We start from the raw sequence: 18,094 nt of genomic DNA, 5'->3' as shown, positions 1-18,094 counted from the left end.
CCCCACTGTCTTTTTGCTATTTGATCAAATCATCTGCTGAGAAGAGAAACAAGAATATGGCAACAAATTATTGTTAACTGATGCAGACATGTCATTATATTTAATGAATCACTATAAATCCCATTTTTGCACAATTCAGATATAATTTACCAAATTCAATCTACATTTGTAACAGTTTAATGAACATCTTTCCTATGGCATCTTCTTAATTATGTGACATTCTTCTGAGACATGATAATCAGCCATAATATCATTCATTGTGTGTGTGCTTTGTGTGTGTGTGTAGATGTGGTGGGTGTGCATCTGTTCATGTGACTAATTCAGCACTCATCTGTGTCCTCAGTCAAATCCAACCATCCATGATGCAGCCTCTTCTTCGTCAACTTGTCTTTGATGTTCCCCGTCTCACAGACCACAGCTGAGATGCCATTAAAGGTGAACGCACAAATTGCAGTTTCCCACGATATATGTGAAAATCTATTATTACACCAAGTTAAAATGATCTGGTCAATACCTTCATCTGCCAGCTCCTGACCAGTCACTACGAGCAGAGGTGGAAGTACTACTTGCTAAGTGGTGGGCAGGGTGACCAGGGTTTGGCCTCTGAAGAGGAGCTCCACCTATCTAGAAAATTGTTCTGGGGAGTGTTTAAGGCCTTGGCAAAGAAGGTAAACCATACTGAATACCTGTGTTGATCTCAAGATCACATTGAAATGATTTAGAATTACAATAATATTTTCCCAGAGCACCAAAAAGTTACAGAAAATGAATAAATGATCCATTTTTTGACAGTGTAATCCCACCATTGATTTATCGCTTCTATTCTTTTTCCATCCTCTTCAAAGTCCATTTCAGGAGAAAACAGTAAAATGACTACACACTTGAGATTAAGAGTTAATTTTTCATATCCTGGTATGTAGCCTCCCATCCTTACACAGACTTGTTGGAAATGTGAGAGACGTAATCAATAACTGAATCTTCTCTCAGTTCACTGTAAGCACACACCAGAATATTTTCTGCCAAACATTTACCTGACTAATTCCGAAAATGAAAACATCAAAGAAATAAGCTCATGAGGTCGTTCCGGGCCCTTGTGAGGCCCACATCAAACAACCAGAGAAACTGATTTCACTGTCAGCATTGCAAAGAATTTCATAACTTATTCAGAGAAATTATCACAGAATATAACTTACTCTATATATACTGTATCTTAGGTGTACAGTATATCAGTTAGTCTATTTATTGTCTACTGCTCACTGTAAATATGGGTACAACTGAAGCTAAGATGGAAACAGGTGAAATCAAATTGTATAATAAGGAAAACTGGATATATGAATAAAATTTTATTCCAATTTAACTTTGTGGGATACAGAATATGTTACAGTTTGTGTCATACATTGTTTACATTCACTCAATTAAATGTGTTATTGTTTGCTTTTTGTGGTGATTTGATTCTTAAGCATCATGTGACCAACAGACTTAAGAGGTAGGGATTTAGAGTTAGATTTCAGTTGGAGAAATGGAATTTCTTGGCCACTTAACCAGGTTTCTAACAGGGTTTTTACATGACTACATGAGAGAGACTTCATTCGCAGGAAACATGTCTTTGTATCCAAAATGATTAAATCCAAAGTTATTACATTTAAATTAAAACAAACTGGTTTCCTTGTTTTGTTTGAAAAATTCATAATGCCCACTGTGTGTGTGGTGTGGGGGGGGGGCTCACAAGGACACACATTGTTACTGTGGCAAAGCACCCAAAACCATGCTTAACTAATATCCGTCTTACCCTATCCTATACCCCCCACCACTCTCTTGTTTGCTATGCCCACTTTCTCTCCTCAACTCTACAGCCCTATGAGCCTCACTTATTTCAACTGTGCATCCAGTGCCTGGCTGCAGTGGCCAATGCCCTGCCTCCTGACCACACGGACTCTACCTGTGTCTATCAGTTGGAGAAAAAAAACGCAATGGACACAGATGGACACTTTGACCCCCAGCCTGTAGATACCTCCAAGTAAGATACTGGCAAATAATATTTATTGGTTGTGGACAAAAAATTGCATGTTTATTTTGGATATTGTGAAGATGACCTGTTCTGCTCTGGGGGAAGTGTAAACTGTAATGTGGTAGAATCAAGAGGTGTGAATCTAAACATTTATTTTTATGCCCTTGATAAATCCTCGCATAAATAATGTGTAGTTGTATCTAAATGTGTTACTGTGTGATTTCTTTTCCTGCACTAGTGTGTCAGTGCCAGAGAGACTGGAGTTTGTAGTCAACAAGTATGCAGAGCATACTCATGAGAAGTGGTCACTGGACAAGGTAATATCAGAGTAATTATTCTTCAAATCTGAACAACCCATTAAAGTTGAAAAAGTGGAGTTGATGTATGACACACCGGTCAGGACCGAACCACTTATGAATACATTTCTAACATAATTTTTCTGCTTGGTGATGTGAAAACATCTCTTTGTGCTATGTGGTTGAGTGAATATGTTGATGTCTGCATATTTTCTAATGTGTGATTTTTATTAAACCTGTGTGTTGTCTCTGTCAGTTTGCCAATGGCTGGGTTCATGGGGAGCAGCTATGTGAGAACACCAAGGTTCACCCTCTCCTCAAGCCTTACAGGGCTCTGGCTGAGAAGGTAGACTGATCAGTTTTGTGTGTGTGTGTGTGTGTGTGTGTGTGTGTGTGTGTACTTCACTACTTCACTACACTTCAAACACCTAGTTTTGTGGTCTTTGAATGATTACCTCATTGCCTTCCTGACAAAAAAATTGGTGTGTGGAGTGGACAACACAATTATTTTCAAGCTTTTGAAATATCGGTATAGTTTGAGCATGTTTTTCTTTTCTGCTGTTTTTTAGTGACCTGCTAAGTTTCAGTTTTAGATTAGGGTTTTACTCTATTTCTGAGTTTTCTAGGAGAAGGAGGCATACCGCTGGGCCATTAAAGAGACAATAAAGAGTATGCTGGCCTTTGGATGGACCATAGAGAGGACTAAAGAAGGAGATGCATTTGGCATGCATACTTGTACACGCAGAGTCTCTCAGTCTGGACAGGTATGTGTACTACGAAGGCTACATTTGCTTAGCCACTGGGCACCAAACATGTCTGATATAGTAAAAGTAATCTCACTCACCACTAAAGTTCTCCCTTACTGGATTTTACATGCTTTTCTGGTTGAGTAATCAGCCATTTGTTTTCTGCTCTAGCTGTCTTTTGAAGGAGCATCAACCTTCAGCCCCAAACCAATGGACATGAGCAGCATCACGTTATCATGGGAGCAGTGTGTAAGTTTATATGCGATGAAAGTAGGTACAACTTTGGTTCTACTTTAATCTTAGCGCACAATCTGCAGAGGCAATAAAAACAGCCCAGTGCCAGTTTTGTTGCGTATAAGGATAAGACAAGACAACAACTGAGTAATCTAAATAATATTTTCTTGCATGTAAATAGGATTATTAATAGGACTTGTCACATTATGCAGTCATGTTACTGGCTTCTGCTAATACAGTTGCAGCTTAACCACAGAGACATAATTGTCTTCTGAAACACGTCAGTGAAGTCGCAATAATCAGCCCTTGGTAACATGGAGTTCTGTGTAATCATGTTTGGGCGACAGGACTAATTTTCTTTGATAAATTTCCTTGACAAAAGTAGTTTACTTCTTGGAGAACTGAACTATCTGCTGCTTTAAAAGGGAGTGAGATAAGCTGATGTGTTTCTTTTCTATAGGCTATGGCTGAACATCTAGCTGAAAACTATCACAACGCCTGGGCTAAGAGGAAGAAATCAGAACTTGAGAGTAAAGGTAACATACCTACCATGTAGTCAACAACTATTCTGTACTCCTCTCCTCTCCCTCCTCTCCCCTTCTCCCTCTCTCCCTCAGGGAGAACTTACACAGTTGCAATGTATTTCACCCATTTCTCTTTTCAGGAGGGGGTGGCCATTCAATGCTTGTACCCTATGATACTCTGACTGCCAAGGAGAAGACCAAATTCAGAGAAAGAGCTCAGGATGTCCTTAAGTTCCTTCAGCTCAATGGCTACACTGTGTGGAGGTGAGTACAGAATGAGCTTATGATTGCAAAAAGGCAATGTGATACGGTATGTATGAGGTGGGGAGGTGTTCCATTTTCATGTCACAGTGGTATTGCTATCCTACCAACGTTTAGCAGGCAACTCAGCAATCAGACCTCAGTCACTTTTTTCTAACAGCTTCCACTACAGGTCACAGCCTGACATACAGCACAGGCAGTGAATAACATAATTGCTTTGCCTCCTTATCTTCCCACTGCACAATATTGTTTTAAATTCTTGCAGTTAAATTCTGGAAATAAGATACATAGTCCACATTATAGAGTATTTAAGGTTAAAGCTTACTGTTTTTTCATGCAGCAGGGTTTAATTAGTCCTGTTTGATTTCCCTCCCACCTACAGAGATCGCAAGACAGTGGAGATGGACTTTGCCACAGCCAACTGCTTCAGCTACACTCTCCTTCAGCGACTCCTGTCTCACACTGATGGAGGTCCAAGAGCACATGTTGGAACTGGGTAACATTACAGTGACCATGAATTTAAAGCCAAAGGCAAGGTCATAAATGTAAAATAAAACACTTAAAAGAACTTTGACATTATACATCGCAAAGGTATGAGTATACCATCTGCCTGACTCTGTTAAGTTTTAAACATATTACATTTTCTCATTTTGTAAATAATCAGCAACTGTCTCTTGAGCCTTCATTCAGTGAGTCTGCCTCAGGTCAGTTTTTTTGATATAATTTCATACGATTCAGTGTTTCATTGTGTTTTTTCTTTCCAGAGGTGATGCAAGCCAGAGGACAGATGTCCAAAGGAGAGAGAGTTCCACACCAGCAACCAATAATTTTTTTCCCCAAGGTTTGCTACAGATCAAATGGATATATAACTACAGTTGAGAATCTAATGTCTGATAGAGCTTCATACATTGAGTTAGCCCTCACCCTCATTTTTACCAATGCCATTTTCTTTCTTCTCCTTAGCCTTTTCTTTTATTCTCATTTCATTTACGTCATCTAATTAGTTTTGTTAGATGGTTGCCATGGGCGACCTCTCTAAGTAAAACCCTTTGTGGCTGTGTAATTTATTTAACCATTTTGGAAATCCATGTGGGCGTGTCGATTGCCATCAGGACATTGATTAAAGCTTCCCACACAGTTCAGCCTCCGAGGAGGAAGCGAATGAAAAGGGTTTATTTTTCATTGATGGGAATCCCCTGAGTCAGACTCAGTCAGCCAAGTCTGTGAACAGTCATGCCTCAGATCTCTACACCCCACACCTCCTACTTAACCACACAGTCGCACATCCACGCACATCTGTTTGTGTGTGTGTGTGTCTATCTGTCCATCTAACTGTCTGTCTATGAAATGCCAGTGCTTCATAAGAAGAGCTAATAGAGTGCAAAGTGTTTAACTTCCTTCCCTTACAGGTCCTTGTTGGATCCATCATTACAAACTCATGTAACAGACAGGCACTGCTCAGTTCCCCAGAACTTTTTGAAATTTTATTTGTGATCACAAGACATTTGAAATATTCCAGGCTGAATTACAGGGAAATGTGTCTAACTAACAAGCGAAAAAACACCACTTCTAGAGTTATCTATTTAATGTAATGGTTCAGCTGTAAAAAATGTGCCTTTGAATCAAATATTTCTCCCTGAGAGTGTGATGTAGCTTCAATGAAGCACTGGAGCAAGCAGCCACAGAAAATGTGTGATGTTGTGTAATAGCTTGAAATTATTTCTTTTAAAAATCAAATTTAGAAGCTAGTCAGAGAAACTTTTAAGGGCAGTGTTGATTTTTTTAAGTGACCATTGGCCATAACTCCATTCAACAGGTCATCCTTCCTGTTTTGGAACAATATCTAAAAAGCCACCACCTGTATTTCCTGTCCACAAGTGATAACAGAAGCCATGCCTCGAAAAAAGAAAAGGAGCTAATCGCATGGTATGTGTTACCTCCAACATAACATATAGTATGCCGATTACAGTAGTAGTATTTAAGAATTTTCTCTGTGCTCTTGCACATCATATTGTTATATGAGTATTCCTTAGACATGTTTTGCATAATAATTGAATAGTTTTATTTTGTTATAGTCTTTGTCACTGAAGAGGTTTTATTCTTCTGTGCTGTCATTCCTCTGATTTTCGTGTCCTGTAATTACTTTTTCACTCCTCTCACCTCATTACTTCACTTGTCTTTTCTCCTCACATCCAGCCTCTTTTGTAAGCTTGCAACCCTAGTAAGACACAGAATCGCACTCTTTGGTAAGGACGGTGTGAAAATAAAGCTTATTCAGGCACTAATTTGTTCTACTTGTTCTCTTGTTTGTTGCTTTTTGGGTTTACTTTTTAGTTTTCTGTGACTATGCCTATTGTATGTTCACATTTTTGCTCCCTGCTTTCTTTAAGATGTAGTTGTCTGAGATTCGTCTAACTTAAATGCGCGTTTATGCATGTTCTGTAGTTGCACAGATTTTTTTGTCTTTTCGTTCATGCTAACAGTTTGAATTTAATGTGTGCGTGTGTGTGTTTTCTCAGGAAACGAAGCCTCGTCAGTTGCAAGCTGCCTCCATGTTTTGGCTCAGGCTCTGGATGCCAGGTAGCTAGATGGCACTACTGTCACACTCTGCGTGAATCGATCTCCTCGCTCCGCCTGCGGTCAAATCAGTGTCACTCCACCATGTCTGAGGATGAGATGACTGGTGTAATTGAGCCACTGATACACACTGATGCTATCTAATTGTGGTTGATATCACTTTTACTCCCTGAGGAGGACAATGCCTCTGAAGCATGACGCCAGAAGCAGAATCTTGGCTCAGCAGAGATTGATGTCATTTAGACTTGTCTGGTAGATAGATTAGCAACTAATTTAGTCCACTTAACTGGTTTTATTATTGTCATCCAAAAGAGTTGCTGCATGAAAACTTACTATTATGCATTATATTGTAGCAGTTTTTGTAGGAAACAAATAATTTATTGTCTTTTTTACACCAAATGGTAAACCCAGAAATGTTTGCAAATCACACACTTTTTTTTACCCTTTCACCCTAGGACACTGATGAAATTAGCCCCAGACTCTATCCAAGCATCTCTGCACTCATTCTTTGAGGCAGCTGCAGCTGATCTGGAGATGACCGTGGAAAACCTTTCTGTGACCTTGGTCTCTTTGCCTCAGAGTAGGAGTCAACAAGCTAGAGGAGTGGCCAAGGTTCTCAGCTACACAACCTCTATTCTTCTCCCCACACTCACTTCCCTCTTCCAGCATCTTTGCAGCCACAACTATGGAGTGGACCTCCTGAGTAAGTGCAACCTTGCTGTAGACGTCTGTGAAGGAAGCAAGTCTGAAATTATATTGTACATTAGGTTTACATTCTAAAATACACAATTAAAAATGTATCAAGTTGTATTATCTTATGATAGTAAATATACAACCACAACCATGGGGCACCAATAGTTACAGTGGTTTCCTGTCATATGCTACAGAGCTGGATGAACAGCTGGCTTCCACACCCCCTGAAATCACTCAGGGCCACCCTCCCTCTTTGAAACCAGCTCTCATTTAATATCTCGGTCATGGCCACAGAGCAGCAGGAGCATATTGTCTGTCTCACTAATATCCTGACCTTACAGGAATCATTCATTACCTGAATCAGCAGCCACCCAGCTAGTCCATCTCTCTGTGATTTTATGCTATCAGCTTTCATACTCCTTTGCTGTTTCTGAAAGAAACTTTGCAAGAGTCTCAGCTTTAAGCATACCCTTGTCTTTCCAGTGGGGAGTATCCAGGTGTCCTGTTACAGGATCCTCAACAGCCTCTACTCTCTTGGCAACAGTAGCAGCATCTACATGGAGGGGTAATGCCTATCTATACTGCAATGTGATTTCAGAATTTGTGCTGATGATGAAAATGTCTACTTTTAATATTTCTTTTTCTCATCTAATGTTTAGACTGTAATCATCTACTCCTTACTCAGATATTGATTCATTATTTTTGTCTATTCATACAATATTAGGAAATAATGATAGGCATGATTTGTCCACATTGATTGTTTTACATTATTGTGGTCTATTACAAGTAATTATCAGAGTAAACATAGTGGATAAAGAGAAATAATTTTCTACTCTGAAGACCTTTATAAAATGTGGACATTAGTCAGTCCCATGCTTACAACCTAACAGTGCATATCTATTCAGGCAAAGGATGGCAGCAGGCACTTGTTTGGCAGCCCTGACTGGTGCTTTTCCTGTGTGTTTCCTGGAGCCAGTCCTCAATCAAAACAACCCTTATTCTATTTTCAACACCCTGGGCGCTACTGAGAGAGAAGGTAATAAATAAACACATTGCATACACACTGTTATTAGTTTTGAATAGTGCTTACCCTCACATCACATCCCTCTTGTTTTCTCAGTCTTATTTTCCATATCTGTCTCTGTTAGACCTGGGGCTGCCAGATCAGGTGGAAGACATGTGTCCCCTGCTGCCCTCTCTGGAACAGGCTCTGGGGAAAGTGGAGGAGTTGGCAGGCGCTGGTGCTGGAACTAGCCAGGCCCACTACATCCATGTCATGGAGGTCACCTTGCCCATGCTGTGCAGCTATATTTCCCGTTGGTGGCACCTGGGCCCTGAGGGCCAGCCAGCCAGCGTAGTCTGCACCTCTGTCATTCCTCAGCATGCCAGTGACCTACTTGGCCACATCCTTCGTATCATCCACAACCACATGGGTGCTAGCCAAGGTGACTGGATGAAACAGCTGGCAGGTATTGTGGTCACCGACAACACAGTGCCCATTGTATGGATATATGTCTTTCCTTTCATTCTCCTTTTTTCCTGCTATTAACATTTGTCGGTCATATGTTTCAGTTTTTTCTCAGCCAATTATATTTAAAGCCCGCGCTGAGCTGCTAAAGAGCCACTTCCTGCCACTGATGGAGAAGTTGAGGAAGAGGGCAGAATGTGTGCTGCTGGAGGAGGAGCAGATGAAAGCAGAAGGGTGTTCTTCTGAGGCAGAGTTGCAGATACAGGAAAAGTTCACTGTGCTGGTGCGAGACCTCTATGCCTTCTATCCCCTCCTCATCCCATTTGTGGATTCTAATCGGTAAGGAATGCTAGTGTGGAGCTTAGATGTAGAGAGGCAAGCTTATTTTGTGGAGCCAAAAGCTCCAGGACTGAGTATTTATAGACTCAATGAAAGTGACACTTATTATACTGTAGTTTTCTAGTGACCTCCTCCCACCAGTAGCTATCATCTGGCCTCTGAAGTCAGAAAGGTTCAGAAAACCTTTGAACACTAAATTTTCCATTAGTGTTTGTTGAAATGGTAAAACACTGAGAACTTGGAGATTGAGTTAAACAACTCTGGAAGCTGGCAAAAATATACTTGCATACTTTTTTTTGAAGACCAATGGCATTGAGTGATTATTTTAGTTATTGTTTCAGGCATATGTTTAGCTTAACAGGAGTCAGTTCTATGGTGATAATTTCATGTGTTTTGTTCTGTCTTGTCTCAGATCCAGCTGGTTGAAAGAGTCAAACCCTGAGGCTGAGCAGCTGTTCAGCATGGTGGCAGAGGTCTTTATATTCTGGGCCAAATCTCATGTGAGGATGACACATAATAATGTTTTTCTTCTTCTCATGTCAGTACCATCCAAGTGAATATGGTACACTATAAATCACGTAATCATGTGTTTACTGCAACAGAATTTCAAATGGGAGGAACAGAACTATGTGGTCCAAAATGAAATCAACAACTTGGCTTTCTTGGTCAACAACAACAAAATGTCCAAGGTCAGCCATTTTTTATAAACTGAACTCATGAAATTATGCATGTGCTGATGTGCAGGAACTGGGTCTCTTTTCTTCACACTACTAGTAGTTGTATGGTAATCTCAAAAAAATGCAGCTCTTATCTTTTAAAAACTCAGTTCAACCATGAGAAGAGGAGGATGAAGAGAAAGGGGGATCGGTATTCCATGCACACCTCTCTCATCGTGGCTACTGTGAAGAGACTGCTCCCTGTGGGACTGAGGGCTTGTTTTCCAAATGACCAGAGCCTTATCATGTTGGCAAAGAACAGCTTCACTCAGGTTGGTCGGAAATGTGAATGATATTTGCATTAATATAGTCCCCATGATGACGGTGTGGTATGATACCAAAGGTTAGTGTCTTGAAATATCTCTGTGGTATATATATTTAATGTTGGCAATTGTTTTCTGTCCATAGAAGAACACTGAAGATGAGATTCGAGAGCATGTTTTCCACGGTCTTATACATCTTCAGAGTCAGGTAAAGGCTTTTTTGTGTTATAAGCATTTGTACATGGGTATTTCCATTTATATAAGACTATCAGTTATATTTGAATACATTTTTAGAGGTTTAATTTCTTTGGGTTTGCACAAAAACACAAAATTTTCACAGTAGAAAATTAAAGAAAATCCTACAAGATAAATATGTTGACCGATGTGGGTAGTGAAATTCCTATATCAGGCTCATTAGTTGGAGCAGAAACTGAGCAAATCTAGAAAAATCAGACATGTATCTGTTGTATGAGTTCCTGTTTTACACTAGTCAGAGTATAAATTAAGTGTACATCTTTTCTACATTCTGCAGACATTGTGCATATTCATTGTCATGCCTGAGTACATGTGACTTTTAATTTTAGGAAGGCAACAAGTGTGTGGTAGATTAAATTGAAGAATGCTCTCATAGTCTGTAAAATACAAAGCTGTTTTTTTAATGATTTTAGTCAGTGACACATTGTTCACCAGAGACATTACTGTGACATACTCGACATACTGTACAAAATCTGCATGCAGTAATTGCTTATTCATGAATCTGTGATAAATATGTTTATTCATAAGTCAGTGATGAAAAAAACATTAATTCTGCTTTGTCATCAGCATAAACAAACTTTCTAAACAGAATTGTGATCATGTTTTTGCACAACCCTTTTAGCCATCTTTTGTTAGTTGTATAAAAAATTGTCACTAGTGAATCTATTGTTGCTAATCATATGAGAATTCAAACAAGGAAATTAAAAGAAATGGGCAAAGGAAGATTCAGCACTTGGTTCCTTAATGTTGTTTATTAGCTGCCATTTCTAACCAACTCTTAGTTGATTCATGTTGAAGGTGCCTGCTTTGAACTGCTAATTCTCTTTTCTTGTTGCCATAAACCTTATTATGCTGGAATTAGGACCTCTCCAGTAGCCTTTCTAAAAATATTTTTAATTGAATGGTTGAAATACCTGTACCTTGGGGAAAAAAATGAATAAATGTGCTATTCTCTTTACAGGCGTCAGACTGCTCGAAGCAGGGGACCCTTTATGCTGCACACCCAAGCCAGCAATGGGCAGTCACTGACGCCCAAAGGACTGTAGACAGGATTGTGGGAATAGCTCAAGTCCTTTATTACTTGGACCAGGTGAACTTTTAAAGCAACATAAAAACAACACTAATACATTAATATCTCTATTTTCAAACCTGTAGCAAAAATGTGCACCAATGCTACCAGTAGTGCTTTCTTGTCACCAAATGAGAAGTGACACAATGACACTTTTTGGTAGCAATGGACCTCCTCTGTAGGCCTATTTACGGAAGACTTTTCCTCACATGTCACAGTAGGAAAAGCACAGGTGTAACTGATAAAACATGGCTTCTTATTTCAAACACATTTTTTTTATATTATGTTGAAGAAAGTAATGCCTGCAGTGCACATGTATGATAACTGCAAGACAGACACATGAAGGTGAAACACTACAACAATTACCTTTGAATCCCCTCAGGTCATTGGAGGTTTATACTGTATACATTGCCTTGTTACATCATCTGTCTTTGGTTTTGGGTTCAGGTGGAACATCCGCAGAGAAGTAAAAAACCAGCGTGGCACAAGGTTTTATCTAAACAGAGGAAACGAGCAGTGGTGGCCTGCCTCAGGATGGCTCCCCTCTACAACCTCCCCAGGTACAAACAAACATAGGTATATATATATAGGTATATATATATAATATATATATATAGTGGTGTGGTGGCCATTTTTGGCACTGAATGAGTCTTGGTGGAGGGAGATAACTATCCTCTAATACGCCATATAGGTTTTATTTGGACTTTTGTGGGAGAAGCGTTTCACTTCAGGACTAGGCACAAAATAAGTCCGGGAAAACCATTCATCACATTTTGCTACATTTGTTTCTTTGGCCTAGAGAGGATTTTTTGTTTACTTTTCAGACCAAGAAATGCTGAAGATGCTCTATCAAATTGTACAGTAGCACCCTAGGACTATGAAGCTATTCAGGTGTGGATGTGGCAGCTCTGCATTGTGTAGGGGGCACTACTGTGATGGAGAGATAATGTAAAACCTAATTAGGCACAGCCGTGTCAGATCTAAAGGGGAAATTCATTACCATATTAAAAGCCTGTGGCTGTGTGTGGTTTCTAGGGGATATATGAATGGTAATAATATGAATATTATTTTGGTGTTTGTGTGTTGTGAATTGGTGGCTGTAACAATCATCAATCATCCCCTAAGACGAATGCAAATATTTTGTTGTCTCTTCACTCTTTCCTCTTGCCCCCCCATCCCCCAGGCACAGAGCTGTCAATCTGTTCCTCCAAGGCTACAATAAATCCTGGGTCTCAGCTGAGGACCACAGCTTTGAGGAGAGGCTCGTTGAGGATTTAGCTGTGAGTGGAAAAGGAGGCCATATTGACATCTGTAAATGTCTGTACATAAACTAGAGAAACCCTGCAGTGTGCCAACTTCAGTCAGACACCAGGGATTGTGGATGGTCAGTGTGTGGCATTAGTTAAGAGCATGCATTAGCTACTTTTACTCTCTCTCTCTCTGGACTGCAGAGAGGAGGAGTGATGGAGCTATGTGGAGGCGACAGAGGGGAAGAAAAGGATGTGGAAGAAGGTGCCAAACCAATCGATCCTCTCCTCCAACTCATTACATTCTTCAGTCGAAGCGCCCTGACAGAAAGGAGGTGTGTGTGTGCTCATTGTAAAAGATCATATGCAGTAAAAAACCCATTCTACTTTTATTACTGGCCATCACACATTGCCAGGAAAGTCAATATTAAATTGGTCAGAAGTGTGTGTGTTTTTTTTTTTTTTTTTTTTTGGTCTAACAGCTGTGGCCATTGGTCTCTGAGAGCCTGAAATCTAATAAGTTTCAATTCTTTTTAAGCTCACCCTGCAGAAATGTTTGCTTATACATGTAATGTCTGTTTTCTTTTTATACAGAAGTTGTGGTAAAACTACTGTATTTCAATAATGTTATTTTGTCAGGTAGGTTACAGAACACCACCAATTAGAAAATCCTCATTGGTTTTATACTTTCTTCTAATACTCCTTGTCAAACAACTATGTAACTACAAATACTTTTAGTATTCCTGTAGTAGTGTTTTTATTTATGCAAATACTGTGATATTCCCACGACATTCCTACAGTCTTATGCAGTCTGAGACCGTAACATTAAATTAACTGTTATGCTCCATGTCACTGTAAAGATATTAGGGAAAGTAGCGACTGCACACTCCCTCTTGTGCAGTCGCTGCAGAGATGTGATCAAATCAGCCAGACTCCAAGTGAGCAACTGAGGTCAGTAAAAATGTTCAGTGCCACTGGGCAGACTTGTGAGTAAAATGGTCCACTCATTGCTCAGGGGTGTTTCTGAGATGGTGGTGTATTCAATTATGCAATCAGTGGGATTATATTTAAGCGCTGTGAATGGATCCAATGATTATCAGCTACTGACTGGCTCGGACCGTGTCACTGACCAGCCTTTTGTCAAACTCTGCATCTGTCCATACCTTGATATACACTGATGTTATCTCACCTCTTCTCTCTGTTCTCAGTAAGCTTGGAAACAACAGTCTCTATAAGTCCTACGCTGCTATTATGGCCAAGGTAATGGAACATGGAGAATGATCTAATTCATATCATCTAAATGTTTGTTGTTATACTCAAATCATGTACTAAATCATGCAAATCATCATTGGGATGACAGTGTATAATTTTGTATGTACTATTACAGGAAATTGCCTCCTTAGGTCATATTTAATAATTGTTCTGGTTCTGGGGTCTAGAGAAATGCTCAGTACTAATAATAGTAGTAATAATAATATTTTCATTTATTCAGTTGAAAGCCAGTTACCAGCACCTGTAGTAACAGCAATAAAAGACACCGAAGAGACACAAACCATGTAGTAGTTTTGTTTGTTTTGCTTTGATTTCTTGGTACATATCACGTGAAGTATATACCAAATTTGTACATTTCGCATCTCTTTGAAATGGATTCTTACTTTGCCATTGTACGTCTGCTACAGAGCTGCCACACAGAGGATGATGACAATGAAGACCAGGAGGTGGAAAGCTTTGAAGTGTGTGAATGGGCTCTCATTTTTAAGATACACGCTTGATGTTACTTGCTTACAGTATTAATGTGTAATTGGCCTAATTTTTTTCATCTTAATTGTTTTCATTGTGATAATGATAATATTAATAATAAGTTCATTATTAAATTAATGATAACATTATAGTTACCACAAATACATTAAAAACTATGTGAAAATTCTGTTGTATGTGTATTATAACGTGGGCTCACTTTTCTGTGGCTCAGGAGAAGGAGCTGGAGAAACAGAAGTTGCTGTACCAGCAGGCCAGGTTGCATCTTCGTGGAGCTTCTGAGATGGTTCTGCAAACTATCAGTGCCAGCAAAGGTAAGGTTAACAGCTGAAGCAAATGACTGATATTAAGGCTAGCATGTTGCTTATTTTCTTTTAGCCAGTTGTTTCTTTAGATGAGCCAGTTGTAAGCAAGAGACTTTAAGTTTGCTGAATACAGAACCAAGATGAGCTGATTCACTGACTCAGAATCTGAGATTAAAGTGAGCTTTTGTTTTCATATTCAGTTAATGTTCAGTTTCCTGAGATGGACCTGAAGAACATTAGTCTTAGATTGGCCTTTTAATGTGCTTCACCTCATCCATCAAATATGCATCATGATCTGTTGCAGTTATTCAGCATTATTCTTTTGAGTCAGGACCGTACATCCTTTGGTTGTGATTAATTTCAAATCCTGTCAGGGACCATGGGCTCCATGATTGCTCCTACATTGAAGCTGGGTATTGCTGTTCTCAATGGAGGGAATGCCACTGTTCAACAGGTACAGTACTGTACAAATTGTTTTTTTTCTTGGGATCTCCAAAACCAGTTTGCATATTTACTGTCATTGACGGTGGCCATTTCTCCATTTTAGGGGCTTATGGTATTAATGTCATGGAACAAAAGATAATTATAATGAACATAGATAAGATAAAGAAGAGGTAAGATTAGATCAGAGGACACTAAAAAATAAAGTTATTGCAGCAGCTAGATTAGATCACTAGGTTAATTGCATTTATGAGGAAAGATTTAGAGTATAAGAATGATAATTTCATATATTAAAAATTCTATTAATGAGTAAAAATTGTCATAGACTGTAGAAGATGTGGGCTACTGTTGTACCTTTATAACACAAATAATCATAAATGAATAGAAATTCATATATTCAAGTCATGGTGATGCATTATGAGGTCACTCATTATAGAGCCTTATGTACTGGACTTTGACTATTTCTGTAATAATCTTTTTTGCTTAATTTAAGTACCATTTCTTCAGCATGTTGAATTTTACCCTATTCAGAACCAATCTCTTTCAAATTCTGTGTCTTTTCATCAACGTGGTGTGGCGACAGAGACACTGAGGCAAAGCTTGCAGTAATGAAAAAATCATTTAAAGCTGATCATATCTTCAGATGAGATCCTTCTCCTTCTCTTTGATGCTTTTGTTTGATAGAAAATGCTGGATTATCTGAGAGAGAAGCGAGATGTTGGCTTCTTTCAGAGCATGGCTGGACTCATGCGGTCATGTAGGTGAGTGAATGTAGGAAAATCCTCTGACAAGTTCTGTCAGATGTCACAAAGGCTGGCAGGCTTCAGATACTGATTGATAAAAATAGTAAGAGTGAAGAAGCTTTGCTTATCCTTGTGTGTGTGTGTGTGTGTGTGTGTGTGTGTGTGTGTGTGCGCGCACGCCCCCTGCGTGCGCTTTTATTCTATCTAGTGTTCTGGATCTGAATGCATTTGAGAGGCAGAACAAAGCAGAAGGATTAGGCATGGCCATGGACGAGAGCTCAGGTACTGTATTCATATGGAAATTTAAAAAAAAAAAAAATCCATTTCTGTAAAGCCATGTCATAGCAGAAGAGCCTGCTGTGAGATCCCTGGCCTTGAACATTCTCTAAATTCATACTCCAAATTCCTTTTGTTTTCTGCCTTTCTCAGTTGAATATTATCAACAGCTGTCTCCCCTTCACTCCATTGTGACCTGATTTCTCTCTCTTGCATTCAGTCTGTTGTACCTTTCCCACACTATTACTCCATTTCTTGCACTTTATCCTTTCGTTTCTTGCCCTTGTCTGCAAATCTTTTTTCCCAGCAGAGAAGGTGATGCCTGACAAAGACCTAACCTGTGATCTCTTCCGGTTTCTACAGCTGCTCTGTGAAGGTCACAACTCAGGTTATTTGCACTATGCGATTTTCACTTAGACACTATGACATAAAATATATTTATGTCTACAGAATAAAGTACAGATGTAACAAATACTTAAAGGGAAAAAAAGAAAATAGGCTTTGTCAATGGCACTTGAGAATAATAGTAATAAGAGGTTAGCACTGGTTCATAATTACTGCACAACACATTGGCTTTGCTCTAGTTGACGTCCATTGTCTAATTATATATCCCACGCAGGATGAAATACATTGTAATGTTCTTTTCACGTTGTATTCAGCATGTTCTTAATTTCTTCATGTGTTAGATTTCCAGAATTACTTGAGAACACAATCGGGCAACAACACCACTGTCAACATCATTATATCCACTGTGGACTATTTACTAAGGGTACAGGTAAGCCTACAGTGGCAGGTTTTCCTTTGTGATGCTGGATTAATTAACCAAACCGAACTAGTAAAAAGCTGTTCAACCTACTGTCCAGAAATATTTCTATGACCAGAGTGGTTTGACAATCACTGTAAGCTACTCTTACTACTCTGTGTGTAGTAAGCTCAAAGATCCATGATAATGTATCAACATTATATACTCTTTTGTTGATTAAAATTATATTTTTTTTCCTAAAGCTAATGAACCACAAACAAACATTTTTCTTTGCCACACTTTTAGGAATCGATCAGTGACTTCTACTGGTACTACTCAGGGAAGGATGTAATTGACACACAGGGCCAACACAACTTCTCCAAGGCCATTGAAGTTGCCAGACAGGTGTTCAACACACTCACTGAGTACATACAGGTCAGTCAGTTTCCATTACATGATATAGTGTCATAGTGTGTGAACTCCAAGGCATGAATACATCTGCCTTCTGGCTCTTTGTCTGAACATATCTTGTCTTTCTACTAGTTGATCTGTTTTTTAAATGATGCAGCTCACATTATCAGTGTGGTCTTTTAGGGCCCTTGTTCTGGGAACCAGCAGAGTCTAGCTCACAGTCGTCTGTGGGACGCTGTAGTTGGATTCCTCCATGTCTTTGCCCACATGCAAATGAAACTCTCTCAGGTATAGCACATTGATCAACTGACATTTTATTTGCTTATTTCCCTTTAAAATTCATCAATATCATCATCAGATCTGAAATGGATGTTACGATCAGCTAAAAATGTAACTGTCAGTATATTTCATTGCACACAGGATTCAAGGCAAATTGAGCTTCTGAAAGAGCTGATGGATTTACAGAAGGACATGCTAGTGTTTTTGCTTTCCATGTTAGAAGGTAATAATTGTATTAATACATATCCTGCTGTTTGCATTTGGATTAAAAGTTATTAATCCAAACCATTATTTTCTATGCTCCTCTCTCTCCCTTTTCCCTGCAGGTAATGTTGTCACTGGAACTATTGGAAAGCAGATGGTGGATATGTTGGTGGAATCATCAGGCAATGTGGAGATGATCCTCAAGTTTTTTGACATGTTCCTCAAACTTAAAGACCTTC

At 39.2% G+C, this 18,094-nt stretch overlaps 1 protein-coding gene across 1 annotated transcript in view; it reads left to right on the top strand.

Annotated features, from left to right (window-relative positions):
• Positions 1 to 18,094, top strand: part of ryr2b (ryanodine receptor 2b (cardiac)) — a 57,746-nt gene that overhangs the window by 26,888 nt on the left and 12,764 nt on the right. Inside the window, 41 exon segments of the mRNA XM_018696974.2 lie at positions 344 to 419; positions 421 to 435; positions 528 to 668; positions 1,854 to 2,017; positions 2,247 to 2,325; positions 2,561 to 2,650; positions 2,931 to 3,068; positions 3,222 to 3,299; positions 3,745 to 3,820; positions 3,949 to 4,072; positions 4,452 to 4,536; positions 4,538 to 4,565; positions 4,834 to 4,910; positions 5,886 to 5,995; positions 6,266 to 6,315; positions 6,589 to 6,649; positions 7,102 to 7,349; positions 7,823 to 7,904; positions 8,245 to 8,375; positions 8,488 to 8,808; positions 8,912 to 9,146; positions 9,559 to 9,646; positions 9,749 to 9,835; positions 9,973 to 10,134; positions 10,271 to 10,333; positions 11,342 to 11,470; positions 11,897 to 12,009; positions 12,633 to 12,729; positions 12,901 to 13,031; positions 13,905 to 13,956; positions 14,376 to 14,429; positions 14,669 to 14,768; positions 15,134 to 15,213; positions 15,885 to 15,961; positions 16,152 to 16,225; positions 16,527 to 16,607; positions 16,906 to 16,994; positions 17,268 to 17,396; positions 17,556 to 17,660; positions 17,793 to 17,874; positions 17,978 to 18,093. Coding sequence (XP_018552490.1) covers positions 344 to 419; positions 421 to 435; positions 528 to 668; positions 1,854 to 2,017; positions 2,247 to 2,325; positions 2,561 to 2,650; positions 2,931 to 3,068; positions 3,222 to 3,299; positions 3,745 to 3,820; positions 3,949 to 4,072; positions 4,452 to 4,536; positions 4,538 to 4,565; positions 4,834 to 4,910; positions 5,886 to 5,995; positions 6,266 to 6,315; positions 6,589 to 6,649; positions 7,102 to 7,349; positions 7,823 to 7,904; positions 8,245 to 8,375; positions 8,488 to 8,808; positions 8,912 to 9,146; positions 9,559 to 9,646; positions 9,749 to 9,835; positions 9,973 to 10,134; positions 10,271 to 10,333; positions 11,342 to 11,470; positions 11,897 to 12,009; positions 12,633 to 12,729; positions 12,901 to 13,031; positions 13,905 to 13,956; positions 14,376 to 14,429; positions 14,669 to 14,768; positions 15,134 to 15,213; positions 15,885 to 15,961; positions 16,152 to 16,225; positions 16,527 to 16,607; positions 16,906 to 16,994; positions 17,268 to 17,396; positions 17,556 to 17,660; positions 17,793 to 17,874; positions 17,978 to 18,093 — 4,318 coding nt within the window.

Source organism: Lates calcarifer, linkage group LG16_LG22, assembly GCF_001640805.2.
Source record: "Lates calcarifer isolate ASB-BC8 linkage group LG16_LG22, TLL_Latcal_v3, whole genome shotgun sequence".
NCBI lineage: Eukaryota > Metazoa > Chordata > Actinopteri > Centropomidae > Lates > Lates calcarifer.
The sequence above is the reverse complement of the archived record's forward strand: the minus strand, read 5'-3'. Positions and strand labels throughout refer to the sequence as shown.